The following is a 22392-nucleotide window of genomic DNA, read 5'->3' as shown; positions in this document are numbered from 1 at the left end:
TTCTAGGGTTTAAATGCAATAGAGGACAATCCAGTTAAAGTTTTCAAAACTTTATTTTCTTCCAAAATAGCAAGGTGACTTTAACAGCAGCATACAGTTTGTTCACAGGTAAGGCAAAAGGAACAGATTCAGTCTCTGCACAAGCTTCCAAAACAGCAAATCTCTGTCTGCATTGTCTGCAGCAAAACAAATATACTTTACAGAATGTAACAGCAAACAGAAATCCAGCAAAACGTTTAGTACATCATATTTTTCACAACACATCATGTCAGGCCTTCTGCCTGGCTGTAATCTACTTAGCTAGAGAAATGCTTCCCTTTTAAACCCTAGGAGCAGTAATCATGAGCCGCACCTGAGTTTAATTGTCTTTAACAGCTGTAAGGTACTTACAACTAAAAACACTAATCACTTCCCTGGGGTTTCTTAATAAAATGGTAAAGTGAAATGTATTAAACTTGGTCTAATATATACTCCCTCTATCACCAAACCAGACTTTCTGTCACAGTATGTATATGTAATGTGTGTGTTGTGAGTGTGCATGTATATGTGTGTATGTAAGTATATATTTGTGACTAAGTTTGTGTGCATGGCCGTCTTTAACACAGGGCAGCTGCCCAGGCCCAGTCTTTGTTGAGGAGCCCAAGAGTCCTAAAAAAAATATATATTTTTTTTTTGGTTCATGCCAGACTGCTGATGTCATGTGACATGGGGGACACACACAGTCAGTCCTAATACTGTCACAGTCAAACGTTCTCTGCTTATATTTATTTGTGAGAAACTGTGCCAGACTGTGCCGGTATCATGTGACATGCCAAGCTAGTGCCATTTGCTGTTTTAGGTGTGCACTGTGCAGCACCTAATGCTAAGCCCTAACTCGGCATCAAGCCAATCCCACTGCATCAGAAAAGGTCCTGCTGGGGTTACCACTGTTACCAGGTAACTGCTCTGGTGGTGGGGATTGTTTCTGAGTAGGGCTGACTGTAGGCACATGCAGCAGAAAGCTGGAGCGGCAGGCACATGAGGATTTGAGCATCTGTGCAGCTGCACACACTGCTCTCTTCAGTCTTGAGGCTGTGTGACTCATCTCACACTGTATCCATGCAGCCTTGGACAGACAGCATCCAGTCTGCTGGTCCCCTTAGCCCTGCTCTTTCTGCTGTGGTCTTAAGATCAACTAACTGAAGTTTGTTAGGGGAACAGTGCTTTGTAGAAAGGTGTCAGTAGGAAGAATAAGTGAGTGCACACACGCCCCTCCCCATGCAGCATTGTCTAGTGCAGGGTGAGAGGGAACTTGTTCCTAGCAAAGAAGTGACATGTGCTGCTGTGGCTGATGTATAAAGTCATGCTGATACTTCACACATTAAAGTAAGGTTTATATTTATCGGGGGGTTTTCTCTCTGTCTCAGATTTTACAGCTTCCCATAGTAGTTCTGCTGTTCCAGTCAGTAAACTTATATTTGTCTGCACCTCCATGCTTCCTCCTCAGTCTTTACCTTGATTTGCTCCTGTTGGCTGTCCTAAATCTTTTTAACCAGCTAAACTCACACCATAATCACATTCCAAAGCATATTAAATTAATCCACAGTGGAGGAATTTATATATGTATTTACTTATTAGTACTGCTTAGGTCCAGTTTCACATATTGCAATTTATTTCATTTTTTTAAAAATGATTAGCCCAAATTGCATGGGGAGCAAAGAAAATGTTTGCCCAGGGTCCAGTCAATATTAAAGACGGCCCTATGTGTATGTATGAGTTTGTGTGTGCATTAATGTATGTGTTTTGTGAGTCTGTTTGTGTATATGTATATATGAGTGAGTCTATGAATGTGTATGTGTGTATGAGTGTGTGTGTGTGTGAAAATGTCTATGTGTATGAGTGTGTTTCTTTGAGTGTGTGTATGGGTGTGTGTGTGTGTATGAGTGTGTATGTGTATGAGTGTGTTTATATGAGTGTGTGTGAATGAGTGTGTATGAGTGTGTTTCTATGAGTGTGTGTATGAGTGTATGTATGTGTGTGTGTATGAGTGTTTGTGTGTGTATGAGTGAATGTGTAGGAGTGAGTGTGTATGAATGTGTATGTGTGTATGAGTGTGTACCTATGCGAGTGTGTATGAGTGTGTTTCTATGAGTGTGTGTGTGTGTGTGTATAAGTGTGTATTAGTGTTTGTGTGTATGAGTGAGTGTGTATTTATGAGTGTGTCTGTTTGTGTATGAGAATGTAATTTTATTCAATATTTTGAGTAATGTAAGGTAGGCACTAAGCTAATTTTGTACCTGTTCATTTGTGCGCACACATTTCAGGTAAGAATGTTTGCATACAGTGTGTGGCAGTTGCTCATCGCCACGTGCAGGGAAGAAGTCTACATGGAAGCTGCTGCTGATTAGTAGAGATGTGCATTTGTTTTGTCTCAAACACACATTCATAACAAAAACAAACAGATATTCATTTTGTTTTCATGAAACGAATATCCGGATTAAAGAACCAACAAAATTTAAAGAAAATGAAAAAATAATGCTGAAAATTAATCAGTATTAAATATTTTCTGTAAATTACCTTTAAGGGGTTAAATACCTTTTGCACGCTGAAGAGCCGTGGTAACTCGGTCCTCTTCTTGATAGCGCCCCGGCCGTGCTAATCGGAGGCCTAGTGCAGCGGCTCCTAGGGCCTGCACTTAAGGGGTAAGCTTAGCGCGGCTGGGGCTTTGTAAAGAAGGGGCCTGGTTAGCACGGCTCTCCAGCACACAAAAGGTAAGTATAAGCTACACTGGATCTTTTTCACTTGTAGCTTAGGAAACTTTATATTTACATTTGTTTTCATTCAAATTTGTTGGCGTTGCACAAGTCTACTGATTTGCAATAGCCACGAAAGTTTAATTTACTTATTTTCCCTAATAATCCCCTTACTTAAAACATAGAATTTGATGGTAGATATGAGCAAAAATAGCCCATTAAGTTTACTCATTTTACGGGTTACTTTTTTCTTAGTACAGCATTGTGCGTGTTCCAGGCATTTTTTTTAATGATTTTACAGTCTATGAGTCTTTTGAACCTGTCTGCCCGTTCTCAGAAAGTGGGCAGAAATATGCTATACAAATTTATCATTGCACAAGCATCAGCTTGTGCAATGACACCCTTTGCTCACACTAGCCCAATGGCACACGAGTAAGGGCTGTCAATCACCCTGGGAGAACGTGTCAGGGGGGATTTTAATCTGCCAGCTATGAGCTGTGGTGTAAAGTGTCAGAAGGAGTGATCTGAATCCACCACCCTTTACAATTATAAGTACTTCAAAATCTATGATAATCAGGGGGAGCAAGATGACAGATCAAATTTTGACCAACATAGACATACTTGCTCAGAAGTTTGCACAATTAGTGATATGGATAGGCTTATTCATGAGGCTAAGTAGACTGGCTGTTTTAGGGCTGAATAATTATAAGTTGATATTTTGAAAATTAGAAAAAATAGTTATTTTTATTCCACCTATTTATGAAATTAGGCATCAGACATTTTTCAGAGCACAGTGGAGGTTATGTTTTCTTTCGGAAACCATAAAACTGGCTAGACTGTTTAGTGACAACCTGACTAAGATGTATTGGCAGACCCTAGGGAATTACATAGAAATGGACAGGGAAGATAAAATGGTCATCTAAATTCAAGTTTTAAGGTGCCATGGGAGTGATTAGGAAGTGCAAGCTAAACTTAGAGCAAACCCAACACCGGAATGTAAACAGCTCAGTTTGTAATAGTCTTAACCAAGGAAAGGGGAATTATTATTAGTACCGTATTTGATAACATCTTTCCAAAATTTTATTTTTTTAACAAAGGTTCAAAAAAAGTCTTACACAAACCACTGGATGTCCCATAGTTGTAGGAATTGGTTCACTTAATGACCCATTTTAGCAGCATTAATTCTAGAGCTAACATAGTTTAATTAACATTGGAACAAATACAATGGAAAAATATGCATATATTTATTGTTGTTGACATCACTGTACACTGTACCCCAATACCTTTTCTATGGCAGCTGGTAAAAAAAAAAAGAAAAATTCAAGCTACATTGAGAGCACAAAAGCCTTTTATTGTCTGATTTGGATTACCTGCTTTAACAAGATTATGTCTCCTTAGAAATGGAACAGCTATGGGGGCTAGATTTGCCTTTTTCTGCACCAATCCTTATATGGTATGTTGGGGGCAGTACCATGTCTTTAGGGATAGAAATTCTGCCAATATTATTTACTTTGGCAGGTACATAGGTGGCTTTCTGTTTATATGAGATGGTTATGACATTAGTGTTCAGCAGTTTTTGGAGTACCTACTTTAATTTAATTAAATGTAATTAATTTATTTACAATTTGTAGGAGAAAAGGTACATATTTCATTCCTTTTTTTGTAGAGCTATATGTGGAATACAATTAGAATATAGTTTTTTTATGTTATTTTCTCATCTTTTCAATTAATCATTCAGTTCAGCGACCTAGTGATGATTCATTCTAATGCTTTTCATGACCCTTTGAGAATTATTTCAGTTGAAACTGTGTTAAGCAATAATGTTTTTTTCTTTGTAGGACAATTTCTGTCAAGACACACCATCAAGCTGTGAACTTCAACATATTTGAAGGGATGGTTTGTCATGGAGTTCCTTTGGTGACTATTGTTGGAGGTCGTGTTGTTTATGAGAATGGCATCCTGAATGCTGTGGCAGGACATGGGAAATACATTCCACGGAAACCTTTTGCAGATTATGTGTACAGTCGCATTCTCCAGCGAGACGAGGTAAGAAAGTGTTGTCTCATCTACTGCTCAAAAAATTATATGCAAAAAAGAACAGCAATCAAACATGTTATAAACATTAGAAGAAAAAAATATTACAATTTATATTGATAATAATACTAAAAGCAAAAGAATAACTGATTATTTACTTCCATATCACTATTGATGAACAGGGACACGCCTTTGAAAGTATGAAAGCAAAAATTAGTATTATCCAGGATTTGAATATTTAAAATTTCTGTCCGAGGACTGGATTCTGATTTGCTTATCAGTTGAAGAAGAAGGCAGCTACGTAACGGTGGGGGGAGTTCGGCTGCCATATTTACCGGTTATTAGAGAGGTTAGCAACACTGATTAGGACAGAAGCAACACGGCAAGGCAGGAGGGGTATAGTGCAGGCGGATCTTCGGTTTTTATTTTCAATATCCAATCATGTTAAATGAAGTGTTGACTGTCCCTTTAACTAAGGATTCCAGCGAGCCCGAAACCTTGGGTGTAGAAACCAGCAGCATCTACCCCTATGAGTTTAATTTCTCTATTTGTAGTATATTTGACAACTGTTATAATTGTAGGTGCTGCTTTGTTATCATGTGCCCTGAGATGTGGGCCTGGCATCAATGCCTGACTGTGGAAATCAGACACAGGGTAGTCATTGGTCTTATTTAAATGTTTCTTGGTATTTTGAGGCTTCTGACTCTCTTGCAGATTAGAACAGAAGAATAATAAAATATCTAATTTTGCAAACTGGCATCTGGGAATCTCCTGCAGTTTACAGCATACATCAAATAACACAAAATGTAATATTTAGTATGTATTGGAGCACGGTGGACGGAGTTATGGCATTCATTGGTAGGTGTGGTCACAAAATACCAAAACCTTCTAACTTGAATGATCTGCTACAAAGATTCTCTGGATTCTGTAGTAATTTATGGCGAGGATCTAAATGTCTCTGGGTTGGTAATATTATTTAAGAATGTTTACCAGTTCTTTTCCTGGTGGAATTATTAAAAGCTTTTTTTTTTACCCTGAAAACCTGGTGTGCAGGAGATGCATATATTACCAAAGTGCACAATGAACATCGTAATTTTTTAAATCAAACAAAACAAATAATTAAACCATTCACACGAAAATACACAATACAATATTGAACTAGGGTGCATCAAAAATCCTAACAAAATTGTTCACAAAAAATAATATTTTATAAAAAAAAACGTAAAATGTAAAGAATAAAGGCATAAAATGTATTAAATATGTACAGAATAAATTGTAATTTAATTACACAGGATGTGCAAAAAAAAAAAAACACATAGAAATTCATACTTATAAGTACAAAATACAAAGAGTAATTGCTTTTTATCGTAAAATGGGCTGAACATGGGCGTTCTCAAATCCAAGCGTAATTATCTAAACATTTCCGCCCTACAGAGCTCACTTTTTTTTTCTTCTGATCTTAAAAGGTGGCGAGCTTTTATCTATTTACTAAAACACTAACGGCTAGATTTAGAGTTTTGTTGGTAAAGACCCACATAGCTAACGCAGCTTTTTTTCCTACTGCTGCCTCCAAACAACGCTGGTATTGAGAGTTGTCTGAGGGGCTGCGTTAGGCTCCAAAAAGGGTGCGTTGAGCCTAATTTACCGACACTTCAACCCTCAATACCAGCTTTGCTTACGGTAGTGGTAAGCTGGCAAAACGTGCTCGTGCACAATTCCCCCATAGGAAACAATGGGGCATTTTGGGCTAAAAAAACCTAACACCTGCAAAAAAAGTAGCGTTCAGCTCCTAACGCAGCCCCATTGTTTCCTATGGGGAAACACTTTCTAAGTCTGCACCTAACACCCTAACATGAACCCCGAGTCTAAACACCCCTAATCTTACACTTATTAACCCCTAATCTGCCGCCCCCGCTATCGCTGACACCTGCATTACACTATTAACCCCTAATCTGCCGCTTCGGACACCGCCGCAACCTACATTATACCTATGTACCCCTAATCTGCTGCCCCCAACATCGCTGACACCTACATTATATTTATTAACCCCTAATATGCCCCCCCAATGTCGCCGCCATCTACCTTCACTTATTAACCCCTAATCTGCCGACCGGACCTCGCCGCCACTATTATAAATGTATTAACCCCTAAACCGCCGCACTCCCGCCTCGCAAACCCTATAATAAATAGTATTAACCCCTAATTTGCCCCCCCCCCAACGTCGCCGCCACCTAACTTCAAGTATTAACCCCTAATCTGCCGACCGGACCTCGCCGCTACTCTAATAAATGTATTAACCCCTAAAGCTAAGTCTAACCCTAACACCCCCCTAAATTAAATATAATTTTAATCTAACAAAATAATTTAAATCTTATTAACTAAAGTATTCCTATTTAAAACTAAATACTTACCTGTAAAATAAACCCTAATATAGCTACAATATAACGAATAATTATATTGTAGCTATTTTAGGATTTATATTTATTTTACAGGCAACTTTGTATTTATTTTAACTAGGTACAATAGCTATTAAATAGTTATTAACTATTTAATAGCTACCTAGTTAAAATAATTACAAAATTACCTGTAAAATAAATCCTAACCTAAGTTACAATTAAACCTAACACTACACTATCAATAAATTAATTAAATAAATTACCTACAATTACATACAATTAAATAAACTAAACTAAATTGCAAAAAATAAAAAAAGATAACAAAGGTCCCTACCCTATTCTAAATTAAAAAGTAACCAGCTCTTTTACCAGCCCTTAAAAGGGCTTTTTGCGGGGCATGCCCCAAAGTAAAGCCCCAATCAGCCAATCAGATTGAGCTCACATTCTATTGGCTGTTCCTATTGGCTGATTCAATCAGCCAATCAGATTTTTCCTACCTTAATTCCAATTGGCTGATAGAATCCTATCAGCCAATCGGAATTCGAGGGACGCCATCTTGGATGATGTCACTTAAAGGAACCTTCATTCGTCGGGTAGTCGTCGGGGAAGAAGGATGTTCCGCGCCGGAGGTCTTGAAGATGGAGCCACTCCTCGTCGGATGGATGAAGATAGAAGATGCCGCTTGGATGAAGATGTCTGCTGGTCCGGATGTCCTCTTCTGCCCAGAATGGATGAAGACTTCTGCCGGTCTGGATGTCCTCTTCTGCCCCATTGGATGAAGACTTCGGCCCGACTCAAGGTAGGGAGATCTTCAGGGGGATAGTGTTAGGTTTATTTAAGGGGGGTTTGGGTTAGAGTAGGGGTATGTGGGTGGTGGGTTTTAATGTTGGGGGGGTTGTATTTTTTTTACAGGCGAAGCAGCTGATTACTTTGGGGCATGCCCCGCAAAAAGCCCTTTTAAGGGCTGGTAAAAGAGCTGGTTACTTTTTAATTTAGAATAGGGTAGGGACTTTTATTATTTTGGGGGGCTTTTTTATTTTATTAGGGGGCTTAGAGGTGTAATTAGCCTAAGATTCTTGTAATCTTTTTTTATTTTTTGTAATTTAGTGTTTGTTTGGTTTTTTGTAATTTTGTAATTTAGTTTAGTTTATTTAATTGTATGTAATTGTAGGTAATTTATTTAATTAATTTATTGATAGTGTAGTGTTAGGTTTAATTGTAACTTAGGTTAGGATTTATTTTACAGGTAGTTTTGTAATTATTTTAACTAGGTAGCTACTAAATAGTTAATAATTATTTAATAGCTATTGTACCTAGTTAAAATAAATACAAAGTTGCCTGTAAAATAAATATAAATCCTAAAATAGCTACAATATAATTATTCGTTATATTGTAGCTATATTAGGGTTTATTTTACAGGTATGTATTTAGTTTTAAATAGGAATATTTAGTTAATAATATTTAATTTATTTAGTTAGATTAAAATTATATTTAATTTAGGGAGGTGTTAGGGTTAGGGTTAGACTTAGCTTTAGGGGTTAATACATTTATTAGAGTAGCGGCGAGGTCCGTTCGGCAGATTAGGGGTTAATACTTGAAGTTAGGTGGCGGCGATGTTAGGGAGGGCAGATTAGGGGTTAATACAATTTATTATAGGGTTTGCAAGGCGGGAGTGCGGCGGTTTATTATAGTAGCGCCGAGGTCCGGTCGGCAGATTAGGGGTTAATAAGTGTAGTTAGGTAGCGGCGACGTTGGGGGGGGGGCAGATTAGGGGTTAATAAATATTATGTAGGTGTCGGCGATGTTAGGGGCAGCAGATTAGGGGTTCATAGGGATAATGTAGGTGGCGGCGATGTGCGGTCGGCAGATTAGGGGTTACAAATATTTATTATAGTGGCGGCGATGTGGGGGGACCTTGGTTTAGGGGTACATAGGTAGTTTATGGGTGTTAGTGTACTTTAGAGCACTGTAGTTAAGAGCTTTATAAACCAGCGTTAGCCCAGAAAGCTCTTAACTACAGCCTTTCCATGGGTGGTAGGAGTCTTGTCGGTAGAGTTGTAACGCTCACTTCAGCCAAGACTCTAAATACCGGAGTTAGGAAGATCCCATTGAAAAGATAGGATACGCAATTGGCGTAAGGGGATCTGCGGTATGGAAAAGTCGCGGCTTGAAAGTGAGCGGTACACCTTTACCTACCTGACTCTAAATACCTGCGGGCGGCAAAAGCAGCGTTAGGACCCCTTAACGCTGCTTTTGACGGCTAACGCAGAACTCTAAATCTAGGCATTATTACGCTGAAAGGAAAACCTATGCAAAAAAAAATAACAGTGAGGGCTAACTTTTTAACACATGGGGGCCACATATCCATATTTTAGAAACCTTAAGGGCTAAATATTAATTTACTGATATTAACACAAATAATATGTTTCCTAAAAATGTCTAGTGTCACAGGATGAGATTTAAGTAATGTTGCCGGGTACTCTCTATCTACTGGTCTCCCATTCAGAGGGCTAATTTCAGTTTTTGCACTAACCAGAACTCAAAGCACTTATATTTAGTTTTACTTTTCCTGGGACCAGAAAAACTATAGCACTCATTTACAGCTCTACATTTTCCCTGGGGCCACAACAACTAGTTTACATATTACAGGGAGTGCAGAATTATTAGGCAAGTTGTATTTTTGAGGATTAATTTTATTATTGAACAACAACCATGTTCTCAATGAACCCAAAAAACTCATTAATATCAAAGCTGAATAGTTTTGGAAGTAGTTTTTAGTTTGTTTTTAGTTATAGCTATTTTAGGGGGATATCTGTGTGTGCAGGTGACTATTACTGTGCATAATTATTAGGCAACTTAACAAAAAACAAATATATACCCATTTCAATTATTTATTTTTACCAGTGAAACCAATATAACATCTCAACATTCACAAATATAAATTTCTGACATTCAAAAACAAAACAAAAACAAATCAGTGACCAATATAGCCACCTTTCTTTGCAAGGACACTCAAAATCCTGCCATCCATGGATTCTGTCAGGGGTTCAGATCAGGTGAACAAGGAGACCATGTCATTAGATTTTCTTCTTTTATACCCTTTCTTGCCAGCCACGCTGTGGAGTACTTGGACGCGTGTGATGGAGCATTGTCCTGCATGAAAATCATGTTTTTCTTGAAGGATGCAGACTTCTTCCTGTACCACTGCTTGAAGAAGGTGTCTTCCAGAAACTGGCAGTAGGACTGGGAGTTGAGCTTGACTCCATCCTCAACCCGAAAAGGCCCCACAAGCTCATCTTTGATGATACCAGCCCAAACCAGTACTCCACCTCCACCTTGCTGGCGTCTGAGTCGGACTGGAGCTCTCTGCCCTTTACCAATCCAGCCACGGGCCCATCCATCTGGCCCATCAAGACTCACTCTCATTTCATCAGTCCATAAAACCTTAGAAAAATCAGTCTTGAGATATTTCTTGGTCCAGTCTTGACGTTTCAGCTTGTGTGTCTTGTTCAGTGGTGGTCGTCTTTCAGCCTTTCTTACCTTGGCCATGTCTCTGAGTATTGCACACCTTGTGCTTTCGGGCACTCCAGTGATGTTGCAGCTCTGAAATATGGCCAAACTGGTGGCAAGTGGCATCTTGGCAGCTGCACGCTTGACTTTTCTCAGTTCATGGGCAGTTATTTTGCGCCTTGGTTTTTCCACACGCTTCTTGCGACCCTGTTGACTATTTTGAATGAAACGCTTGATTGTTCGATGATCACGCCTCAGAAGCTTTGCAATTTTAAGAGTGCTGCATCCCTCTGCAAGATATCTCACTATTTTTTACTTTTCTGAGCCTGTCAAGTCCTTCTTTTGACCCATTTTGCCAAAGGAAAGGAAGTTGCCTAATAATTATGCACACCTGATATAGGGTGTTGATGTCATTAGACCACACCCCTTCTCATTACAGAGATGCACATCACCTAATATGCTTAATTGGTAGTAGGCTTTCGAGCCTATACAGCTTGGAGTAAGACAACATGCATAAAGAGGATGATGTGGTCAAAATACTCATTTGCCTAATAATTCTGCACTCCCTGTAGTATGAATTATGTTCCAATTCCTACTAATAAAAAAAAAAATTGATTGAAAAGCTACTGACAATATTCTAAGTAAGCTATAATGAATTGCGTTGCAGAACCATCTGGCAGGAATCTGGCTAATTCAGCATGAATATTCCTTAACAGCTTTGCTTGCCAAAATCATTTCTTCTGATCAGGAAGTTTTAATGTATTCATATAAGAATATTGCCTGCCATCTATTTGATGCAGTATTTATTAAGCCAGTTACAATTGACTGAAATGCTCATTTCTAAATTAAAGTGTATAAAACAAAACATACTCGGAAGATCATGACACTCCAAGCAGAAGAAAGTGAATGGCTACATTTTCTAAAAAAAAACTAATTAAATTGATTACAATTGCTAGTGACAGAAGGACGTTTCTATGTGATGCTTGTAAGAAAGGGTGCTTTGTGTTTGACAGATGTCAGTACCACAGAGTAAACAATGTTCATCTGTCTAAACACCTTAATCGGCACAAACTTATCATAATTATTCTCAATGGGAGCAGGAAAGAGTACTTGAATTATGATATGAGAAGATGATATTTTCTTAGTTCCTTGAAAGGACTGTCTTTTTTTTTTTTTATAAAATAAATTACATTTTTTCATATAGGGATGTTCCTGTCTTTAACAAGACAGCATTTTTCATGATAGTAAAAGTTAGAGGGAATATCTGTCCAGCAATACAAGTATGGGAGTTGTCTTTATCAGCCAGTAAAGAATTGATATTTAACTAGCATTGTGCCCAAACAGGCATTGTCTGCTCATTTTAATATAACGTTAAACATCTTTAAAGGGACATTATACACTAGATTTTTCTTTGCATAAAGGTTTTGTAGATGATCCATTTATATAGCCCATACAGGGTTTTTTTTTTTTTTTTTAAATGGATACTTTTGCTTATTTTTAAATAACATTTTGATTTTTAGATTCCTAGCCAAGCCCCAAAGTTTTAGGAGAATACCGATGTATACCTACTCCAGCTTCCTTCTGTTTGTGTAAAGGGTTTTTTCATATGTAAAGGAAGGGGGGATGTCTGCTAGTTCCAACTTGCAGTGGGTGTTGCAGTAACCTTTTAAACAGAGCTAAACTGGGAGCTACTAAGTAAGTTTTTAAACGGTTTTATACCGGATTTTTATATCAGTATCTATGCATATTATTCTTTACAGTAGTGTCTATTACATGCAGTTATATGAAAATTGGTGTATATACTGTCCCTTTAACTTAGCATCTGTTTTTTTCAATAAATAGTTTTAACACTGTGAATTGTGGCTTCATATGTTTTAAAATATTTTGAGTTTAATGTCCCTTTAACTAATTATTTATTACGTTGAGGAATTAGCAAGGGCATACTTATAATTTAGGACATGCAAATGCATTTAGCCATTGCATTGGCGTATCAATATTTTTATTTTTAGTAATTAAAAAAAAGACAGATTAAAGACAGACTGTTACAATTATATGGATAAACATACCTATATGGGCACTGATTCTATAAACATTGGGCTACATCATAATCAAGATACACATTGAAGATACTGGGGGGGGGTGATTTATCAAGTGTCTGGCATACAGGATCCGCTGTAGCGAATCATGTCCGCCAGACATCGATAAATGCAGACAGCATACGCTGTTGGCATTTATCATTGCACAAGCAGTGCGAGTTAAGGAGCAGCGGTCTTAAGACCGCTGCTTCTTAACTTCTGTTTCCGGCGAGTCTGAGGGCTCGTACAGAAACAGGGGTATATAGCCCCATTCGGGCTGTGATAAATCGGCCCCTGAGTCACTATCTCTACAAAAAAATTTAGCTCAAGAACAATCACAATTGAGCTCTATAGAAATGTAGTGGCTTCTGACAGCCGTGACTATAAAATGACAATGTCAATGAGTCAGTATACACAGTTATGCAATGCTGCTATATAGTAACCACTGCCATAAAGCTGTCACTGCACTATTTTTGTGTCTAGCTAAATAAACCAGGTGCAGAAAATTTGGCATTGCATGGTACAAAAAAAAAGCTCAATGCAGATAATAAAAAATATCCCCATCAAAATGAAGCGTACGTCCAACTTGGCCCTCGCACAATAAAACTGAAAGTGACATTCCGCTCAAAATTTAAATGCACGTAGATTAATTACATCTTAACATTGAAACATATTTGCAATATTCATGTATTGGCAAAAATGCTTCTAGTAAAAGTTATCCCTGTTTTAGTGTTCACATGTTTGTCTGCACGTGCATGTGAAGTATAGATGGATATTCTCAGTGCACCAGCATTCTAAATACTCCAACTGCTCAGAGCACCAGTGGGGCTTGTATCATGTCAGCAATTAACAAACTGAGTCATTACCAGATGCTCTCTGAGCACGTTTTGTGTTAGAAACAGCTATAGCTTTTATTAGAAGCATTTTTGCTTATCCATGCATATAAAAAACATGTTTCTATTCAAAACTGAAATGCAGTCAGGTGGATTCCAATGTCAGCTATAATGTGCCTGTAGCTGATCCAGGCCTCTCACATCATAATTAACCCAAAGAGTGACTGGTCCCCACTTCTGTTGGCATGTCTTACTTAAAATCAAGACTTCCAAAGTGCCACTACCACCTTGCAAACACCCCATGCACAATCCACTCTAATACAAATATCCCCTACATGATTGTCCCAACTGCAAACACCTCCTACTAAAATCTAGTCACCCTTAGCCATTGCAAATACCCCAATGCCTAACCTTAGCTTTAAATTATCTTGGGACAGTCAAGTAAAAAAAAAACTTTCATGATTTAAATAGGGGATTTACTTTTATTACCAATTTTGCTTTGTTCTCTTGGTATTCTTAGTTGAAAGCTAAACCTAGGAGGTTAATATGCTAGTTTCTTAGACCTTGAAGGCCGCTTCTAATCTGAAAGCATTTTGACAGTTTTTCACCACTAGAGGGCATTAGTTCATGTGTTTCACATAGATAACATTGAGCTCAGGCACGTGAAGCTCCTAGGAGCCAGCACTGATTGGCTAAAAATGCATGTCTGTCAAAAGAACTGAAATAAGGGGGCAGTTTGAAGAGGCTTAGAAACAAGGTAATCACAGAGGTAAAAAGTGTATTATTATAACTGTGTTGGTTATGCAAAACTGGGGAATGGGTAATAAAGGGATTATCTACATTTTTATACAACAAAAATTCTGGTGTTTACTGTCCCTTTAAATAATCTTTTATCAGCCTTTTTACCACCATTATTAACAACATTATTTGCCATTAGGAAGAGCAGGCAGTTGCCTAGGGAGACCTTCATCTGGCTGCACAGTTGTACACTTCTATTTTGTTTCCTGAGCTGTTCCATTGTAACCCTGATTTATCTAATGTTTATAACGTTACAGTAAGTTTAAAAATGAATGTAATACTAGAGAATTTGAAGTACTTTGAGTGGTTTTCATGTTATTAAGCCTAACAATGTTATTTCATGATTTAGAGCATACAATTTTAAACAATTTATTTATTTTATCAAATTTGATTCATTGCCTTGGCTTACTTTGTTGAAAGAGCAGCAATGCATTACTGGGAGCTAGCTGAACACATCAGGTGAGCCAATAACAAAGAGGTTTATAGGTGCAGCAACCAATCAGCAGCTAATTCCCAGCAGTGCACTGCTGTTTCTGATCCTACCTATATATGCTTTTCAGCAAAGGATTTCAAGAGAATGACAGAAATTAGATAATAGAAGTGTTGAGTAAAATTGTTTAAATTGCATACTGTGTCTCAATAATAGACATTTAATTTTAAGTTTACTGTCCCTTTAAAGGGACAGTCAATTTTAAAAATTTGTTATTGTTTAAAAAGATAGATAATCCCTTTATTACCTATTCGCCAGTTTTGCATAACCAAAACTGTTATTAATATACTTTTTACCTCTGTGATTACCTTGTTTCTAAGCATCTTCTGACGGCCCCCTGATCACATGACTTTACATGTATTATCTATTGACTTACATTTAAGCCAATTAGTGCTGTGTTGCAAGAATCCACAGGAGTCAGCACAACGTTACCTATATGGCTCACATGAACTAGCAGTCTCCTGTTGTGAAAAGCAAATACAAAAGCATGTGATCATGGGGCTGTATTTAGGGACTTAGAAACAGACAGAAATTTAGAGATTTAAAGGTTATAAAGTATATTAATATAACCATGTTGGTTGTGCAAAGCTGGGGAATGGGTAGTTAAGGCATTATCTATCTTTTTAAACAATAAAATTTTTGTGTTAACTGTCCCTTTAAGTTTGAAAAAATGGCTGATACTATGTTTTTTAAGATTCCACTGCAAATTAAATTTAGTATGGCGAATACAGCCAGGTGGCTTCTACAAACTTTAGGTAAAATGAAGTTAAAGGGACAGTCTAGGCCAAAATAAACTTTCATGATTCAAATAGAGCATGTAATTTTAAACATTTTTCCAATTTACTTTTATCACCAATTCTGCTTTGTTCTCTTGGTATTCTTAGTTGAAAGCTTAAAGGGACATTATACACTCATTTTTTCTTTGCATAAATGTTTTGTAGATGATCTATTTATATAGCCCATGAAGTTTTTTTTTAAAATAAATGTATAGTTTTGCTTATTTTTAAATAACATTGCTCTGATTTTCAGACTCCTAACCAAGCCCCAAAGCTTTATGTGAATACTATCAGCTACCGTCTCCAGCTTGCTCCTGTTTGTGTAAAGGGTCTTTTCATATGCAAAAGAAGGGGGAGGGGGGGAGTGTCTTATTTGCCACTTGCAGTGGGCTTTCCAGCTACCTTTTCAACAGAGCCAAACTGACAGCTTCTAAGTAAGTTTTTAAACAGTTTTATACTGGATTTTTATATTAGGATCTGTGCATCTTATTCTTTATAGTAGTGTCTATTACATGCAGTTATATGAAAATGAGTGTATACTGTCCCTTTAACCTAGGAGGTTCATATGCTAATTTCTTAGACCTTGAAGGCCACCTCTTTTCAGAATGCATTTCAACAGTTTTTCACCACTAGAGGGTGTTAGTTCATGTATTTCATATAGATAACACTGTGCTCGTGCACGTGAAGTTATCTGGGAGCAGGCACTGATTGGCCAAACTGCAAGTCTGTCAAAAGAACTGAAATAAAGGGGCAGTTTGCAGAGGCTTAGATACAAGATAATCACAGAGGTTAAAAGTATATTAATATAACTGTGTTGGTTATGCAAAACTGGGGAATGGGTAATAAAGGGATTATCTATCTTTTAAAACAATAACAATTCTGGTGTAGACTGTCCCTTTAAATCAAGTTGTATTTTTTTGTAATACAGTATTTATGTTTACAGTAGAAGTTTTTTTTAATAAGTTGTTTCTTAGGAAATATGTGCAAGCACAGCTGGCGGCTTGCCAATTCATATGTATATTTTGTGAATGTGCAATTGAGATCATTAATATAATAGTATGGGTTTTTTTTCTGTGACTTACAGTTTGCAATAGAAAATCAAATACTATTTATTTTCTTGACATGAGATCAATGCATGTTATAAAATAAAAGGATCATTAAATGATAACCTTGTTTGTGACACAGGTGTCCCAGCCTAAACCGGTACAGAGAAAACCGTACAAAGGAGAAGTGATCCAGTTAAAGTAATTATGGCAAAATCAACCATCATCAGGTACGGAAAATACTTTGGTTTTGCAAGTTTGTGCAAAATTTTTTAGGAGTCTATGGAGTCAGGTTTTACAGAGTCAGGTTTTACGGAGTCAGGTTTTACAATATTTCCATACTGAGATTGTATGAGAACATTTAATTTGGTTTCATGTATATTGGTCTTTCAGAATATTGTTTTTTTTTTTTTTGGTTTGTTTTTTTTATTTATAATTTATAAATTAAGAAAAAAATACATAGAATTATATTTTGAAGTGGAATATACTGTTTATGGCAGATGTCTGCTTATTGCTTTAACATCCTGACTATATGAATTGCTGTGATCAATTAGATAAAAGTACATCACTATGGAAACGCAAATTACATAGCGAACACAAAATCCCTCCGCTATCTAATGACAAAATAACATACAAGAGAAATATTTATTATAGTGCATATAGTGCATGGTAAAAAGAAGGTTAAGAAATGTGACAACAATGTAAATGCATGCAGAAGGTTGACAAGAAAGTGTTTTTTTGATGTGGTGCTATTTTAATTGTTTAAAGGGATAGTCTAGTCAAAATTAAACTTTTTCATTAAAGGGACAGTCTAGGCCAAAATAAACTTTCATGATTCAGATAGAGCATGTAATTTTAAACAATTTTCCAATTTACTTTTATCACCAATTTTGCTTTGTTCTCTTGGTATTCTTAGTTGAAAGCTTAACCTAGGAGGTTCATATGCTAATTTCTTAGACCTTGAAGGCCACCTCTTTTCAGAATGCATTTTAACAGTGTTTCACCACTAGAGGGTGTTAGTTCACGTATTTCAAATAGATAACACTGTGCTTATGCACGTGAAGTTATCTAGGAGCAGGCACTGATTGGCTAAACTGCAAGTCTGTCAAAAGAACTGAAATAAAGGGACAGTTTGCAGAGGCTTATATACAAGATAATCACAGAGGTTAAAAGTATATTATTATAACTGTGTTGGTTATGCAAAACTGGGGAATGGGTAATAAAGGGATTATCTATCTTTTAAAACAATAAAAATTCTGGTGTAGACTGCTTCATTGCCATTTTTGGTTCAGCACCTGGGTAGCGCTAGCTGATTGGTGTCGAAATGTAGCCACCAATCAGCAACTGCTACCCAGGGGGCTGAACCAAAAAATAGGCCGGCTCCTAAGCTTACATTCTTGCTTTTTCAAATAAAGATACCAAGAGAATGAAGAAAATTTGATAATAGGAGTAAATTAGAAAGTTTCTTAATATTGCATGCTCTATCTGAATCATGAAAGTTTCATTTTGACTAGATTATCCCTTTAATTGTTATTTTAATGAAAGTTAAGTGTACGTATAGAAGTGTCTTTTTATTTTCTAGTTAGACAAACTTCAGTTTTATAGGTGTTGGAGATAATTTTGAGAAACTGTGCTATGAACTGTGTAAAAACTAACAGGACAGTAAATATTCTGAATTACTGCAACCTATAGTAAGAGTTGTTGTGACAAGATATGTGTTGCCAGTAAACCTTTGCACACCTGTTGCTACATGTTTGCATATGGTTCATGCTCCCCCCTGACTCTTATCTGATAGGCTGGAAAACTAAGTAAAAAGTTTTATCAGATAGCAGTACAGGCAATGAGAGGCTTACCCGATAGATAGTACACACAGCAAACCCCTGCAGCACTGCTGTGTAGTGTAAAGCAAATCACTGGAGAGCTCTACATACTGTGTGGAAGGCCCTCTAAATGGTTGCACTGACAACTGATAAAAATGTTAATGACAACCATGGTTGGTATTTAAAGGGACATTGTACTGTAAACTGTTCTTCCCTTTAATATATTCCTAAAAATGGTTAAACCAATATTTAAAGTACCATTCGAGAACAACCAATAACTGTTTTTGCAGACTTTATCAGTTCTCTACAGTTCCCAATCAATACTTTATTTTTGTTATATCTCATTTATGGGGTTTAACAAATAGAGTTCCAGTGTTGCTAGTGTTAAAATAACATGCACTAATGAGTATGTCATTTTCTACTATAATGGCACTTTAAGGAAAAACTAATTTTACAGTAAAATGTCACTTCAAACACACAGTTATTATTTAAGTATTCTGGGTAAACAACATATTAGTACTGCAAAACTTAAAACAAGATTGCAGTAATTCAGAACATTTAAATTGATTTGATTTTCCAAATTTCTGTGTACTCTCATGTCGGGGAGGGTACTTTGGCAAAGTTTGGCTTCCATAACGCGTAGGATAAATTAGCATTTAGAGCATACTGTTATCACCATTTTATTTTAGGTATATTCTTTATCCCACATGCAGTAATGAGATTAGCTAAATAAAAGGTAAAAACGCGTAGGATAAATTAGCATTTAGAGCATACTGTTATCACCATTTTATCTTAGGTATATCCTTTATCCCACATGCAGTAATGAGATTAGCTAAATAAAAGGTAAAAACGCGTAGGATAAATTAGCATTTCGAGCATACTGTTATCACCATATTATCTTAGGTATATTCTTTATCCCACATGCAGTTATGAGATTAGCTAAATAAAAGGTAAACATTATACAATAACCCCCACATATCTTTGGTCCAGTACATTAAATAAAAATATTTTACAAAGTGAGGAATCCCATATCTCCGTCAAGTATGAGAAGTTGCAACCTAAAAATGATCTTTTGTGATTCAGACAATTTTTAAAATTTTTCCAATTTACTTCTATTAGGAAATTAGCTTTGTTCCCATGGCATTCTTTGTTAAAGTGATGGTAAATCCAAGCAAATAAAAAAACGCTAGGATTTACCATCACAAAAAATAAACGTTAGTTTCTCTCATCGTTTGGAAAAAAAAAAAAAAAAAGATGTTAAACTCACCCTGTCTGTAAGTAAAGAAGATCGCTAACACAGCGCCCCCCGGCCGCCCATGGCACATCACTTTCTTCAATGAGGTGACATTTTCACCTCTAGACCAATAGCCGTGCTAGGATGTCAGTTGACACGCACGGCTATTGGTCGCTGTGTTAGCGATCTTCTTTCCTTATAGACAGGGTGAGTTTTACATTGTTTTTTACGAAACGATGAGAGAAACTAATGTTTATTTTTTGTGATGTAAATCCTAGCGTTTCTTATCCACTTGGGTTTACCATCACTTTAAGGAGATACCAAGGTCGGTGTCTGGTGCACTACATGGCAGGAAATAGTGCTGCCATCTAGTGTTATTGCATATGAATAACATTCTTACAAAACTGCTGCCATACAGTGCTCGAGACATGTGCACGCTCCTGAGCTTACAGCCCTGCTTTTCAACAAAAGTTAACAAGAGAATGGAGAAAATGTGATAACAGAAGTAAATTAGGAGATTGTTAAAATTGCATGCTCTATCCTAATCATGAAAGAAAGGTTTTGGGTTTTATGTCCCTTTAATTCTAAACACTGCTGTTGAGATGGTTTGGTTCATTATCTACCCTGTTCGGAAACGTGGGCTCTGCAGCTGTATTCCCAGCTCAACCATTTCAGGCGTCCTTACTTCCAGCATTAAGAATAATAAGCATTAAGGATTAGGTCTCAAACAAGCCACACAATAAAACAACTAATATTTCGTTTCTTAAATGAGGTAGCAAAATGTTTAAAGGGACAATAAAGTCAAGGGGTGAATAGATTATGCAATTTAAAAAAAAAATACTTTCCAATTAACTTATATGATCAAATTAGCTTTGTTGAAGAGTTAACCTAGGTAGGATCATAGGAGATCAGGAGCGTGCACGTGACTTTAGCACTCTATTGCAGCTGCATTGGTAGCATTGTTATATATTGTTGTAAACACTTCTGCCATAGAGTGCTAAAGACACGTGCATGCTCCTTAGTGCCTGTGAGCTTACCTAGGTATGCTTTTCAGCAAAAGATACTAAGAGATTGAAGCACATTTAATTATCATAACTGCACTTTCTATCTGAATAATGAAAGTTTCTATTGAATTTACTGTCCCTTTCTAAAGGGACATTAAACACAAATTGTAAACTACATGATTATGAACCTTGATATATAAGACAAATTTTGCAATGAAAAGTGCAGCTTTATTTTGTCAAATGAGTATATTGTTTTATGTTTATTCTTTTCACTAGTTTCCCTGTCCCCAGAACAAAAGTACCCTTGCTAACCAATCACAAACTAATATTCAGATATAGCACAAACTCTGTTTGCACATGTGCACACTGGGGTAGCCTGCCCTTTTTTATTCCCTTAAGGTGGTTTAGCACTGATTCAGTTTATTGCAAAAAATGATTTTCCTATCATGATTGTTAATGCAAAACTGATAGTCCATCTTTTAAAAGCATGTGACACAATAGAAGCTTAGGGAGGGAGAAAAGGGTAAACAAATGCTCACATAAATTGCCTAAAAGTATTTACCTAAGCCTCCCTGGGAGAAAGTCAAATAAGCGCAATTTTTAGATCTATTTTACAGCTGCAAAATAAATAATAAATGTGTATTGCAATAATGTTTCACTTGCAATAATCAAACTTTTTATGCTTTGTTGAAATGTCAAGTTTTTTTTATCTTCATGTTTATTTTTATCTTTATGTTTATTTTTTTCAGGCAAAACCAACAATCAAAGCAAAAAAGACCAGGGATACAGAACAATTTCTCTCAAATGTGTTGTTTTCTTAAATTACTCGAAATATACACTTTATCTTAGTAATGGTAATCATATTAATTAAACAGTTATCAACATGATTTACTGACGGAATATGTTGTTAGGGAAACTCCCAAAGTAGCATACAATGAGCAGTTATTGATCAGTCATTTGTACTTCCTGCTCGCTGTCATAGCCTACTGTGATATATTCATATTATATGATTATATTATTTTTATATATTTACCTGCTACTAGGCATTTAGCAGTATAATTTCAGTTTAATATTAGTATAAGAGACAACTACAGATGTATTAAAGATAAATATTAAATACATTTTTTATTTCACATGTGCAGAATGTTGTGATTCATTTCACTAATGTGTCCAACTGTAGAAATGTACTGTATGTTTTGATTCTGCATATGAGACACAGTATGTGATCTGTTTTTGTAATTACGTTTAAAAAAAGGGTTTAAATGAATATTATTTTGAATGGTATAATTAGAAATGATTTTAATAGATTTACTGGCAGTGTTGTCCTGTTTTTAAAAATACTATTAAAAACAGGGGCATTTTCATTTATGAAAGTTTACATTGAAGCCGTTCTTTTAAAATATTTACCTTTTATTCCTAGCAAGTGTGGAACACGGAACATCGATTCTCCTGCCTCTAGGTCGTCTTTTCTTACGTGAGAAATGACGCATCCGGCTTCCTACAATAACAGCTTCCCCCCCCCCCCAGAGCAAACATTGCCTGAGAACACGCCGTGATTGGAGGAAGCCAGATGCGTTATTTCTGACGTAAGAAGAAATGACCTGGAGGCGGGGGAGTCGCTGCTCTGGTGTTTCACGCTTGCTAGGA

General features: G+C 36.6%; 1 protein-coding gene across 3 annotated transcripts in view; it reads left to right on the top strand.

The window, feature by feature from the left end:
- The window catches only part of DPYS (dihydropyrimidinase), a 268242-nt gene extending 246364 nt beyond the window's left edge, over positions 1-21878 (top strand). For all 3 annotated transcript variants that reach the window (XM_053715274.1, XM_053715276.1, XM_053715273.1), the window contains exons 8-10: positions 4571-4778; positions 16830-16917; positions 21495-21878. In XM_053715274.1, the coding sequence (XP_053571249.1) occupies positions 4571-4778; positions 16830-16892 (271 nt within the window). In that variant the 3' untranslated portion in view covers positions 16893-16917; positions 21495-21878. The remainder of the gene's footprint in view (positions 1-4570; positions 4779-16829; positions 16918-21494) is intronic.
- Positions 21879-22392: the final 514 nt, after the last annotated feature.

Source organism: Bombina bombina, chromosome 5 (genome assembly GCF_027579735.1).
Source record: "Bombina bombina isolate aBomBom1 chromosome 5, aBomBom1.pri, whole genome shotgun sequence".
Lineage (NCBI taxonomy): Eukaryota > Metazoa > Chordata > Amphibia > Anura > Bombinatoridae > Bombina > Bombina bombina.
The sequence above is the reverse complement of the archived record's forward strand: the minus strand, read 5'-3'. Positions and strand labels throughout refer to the sequence as shown.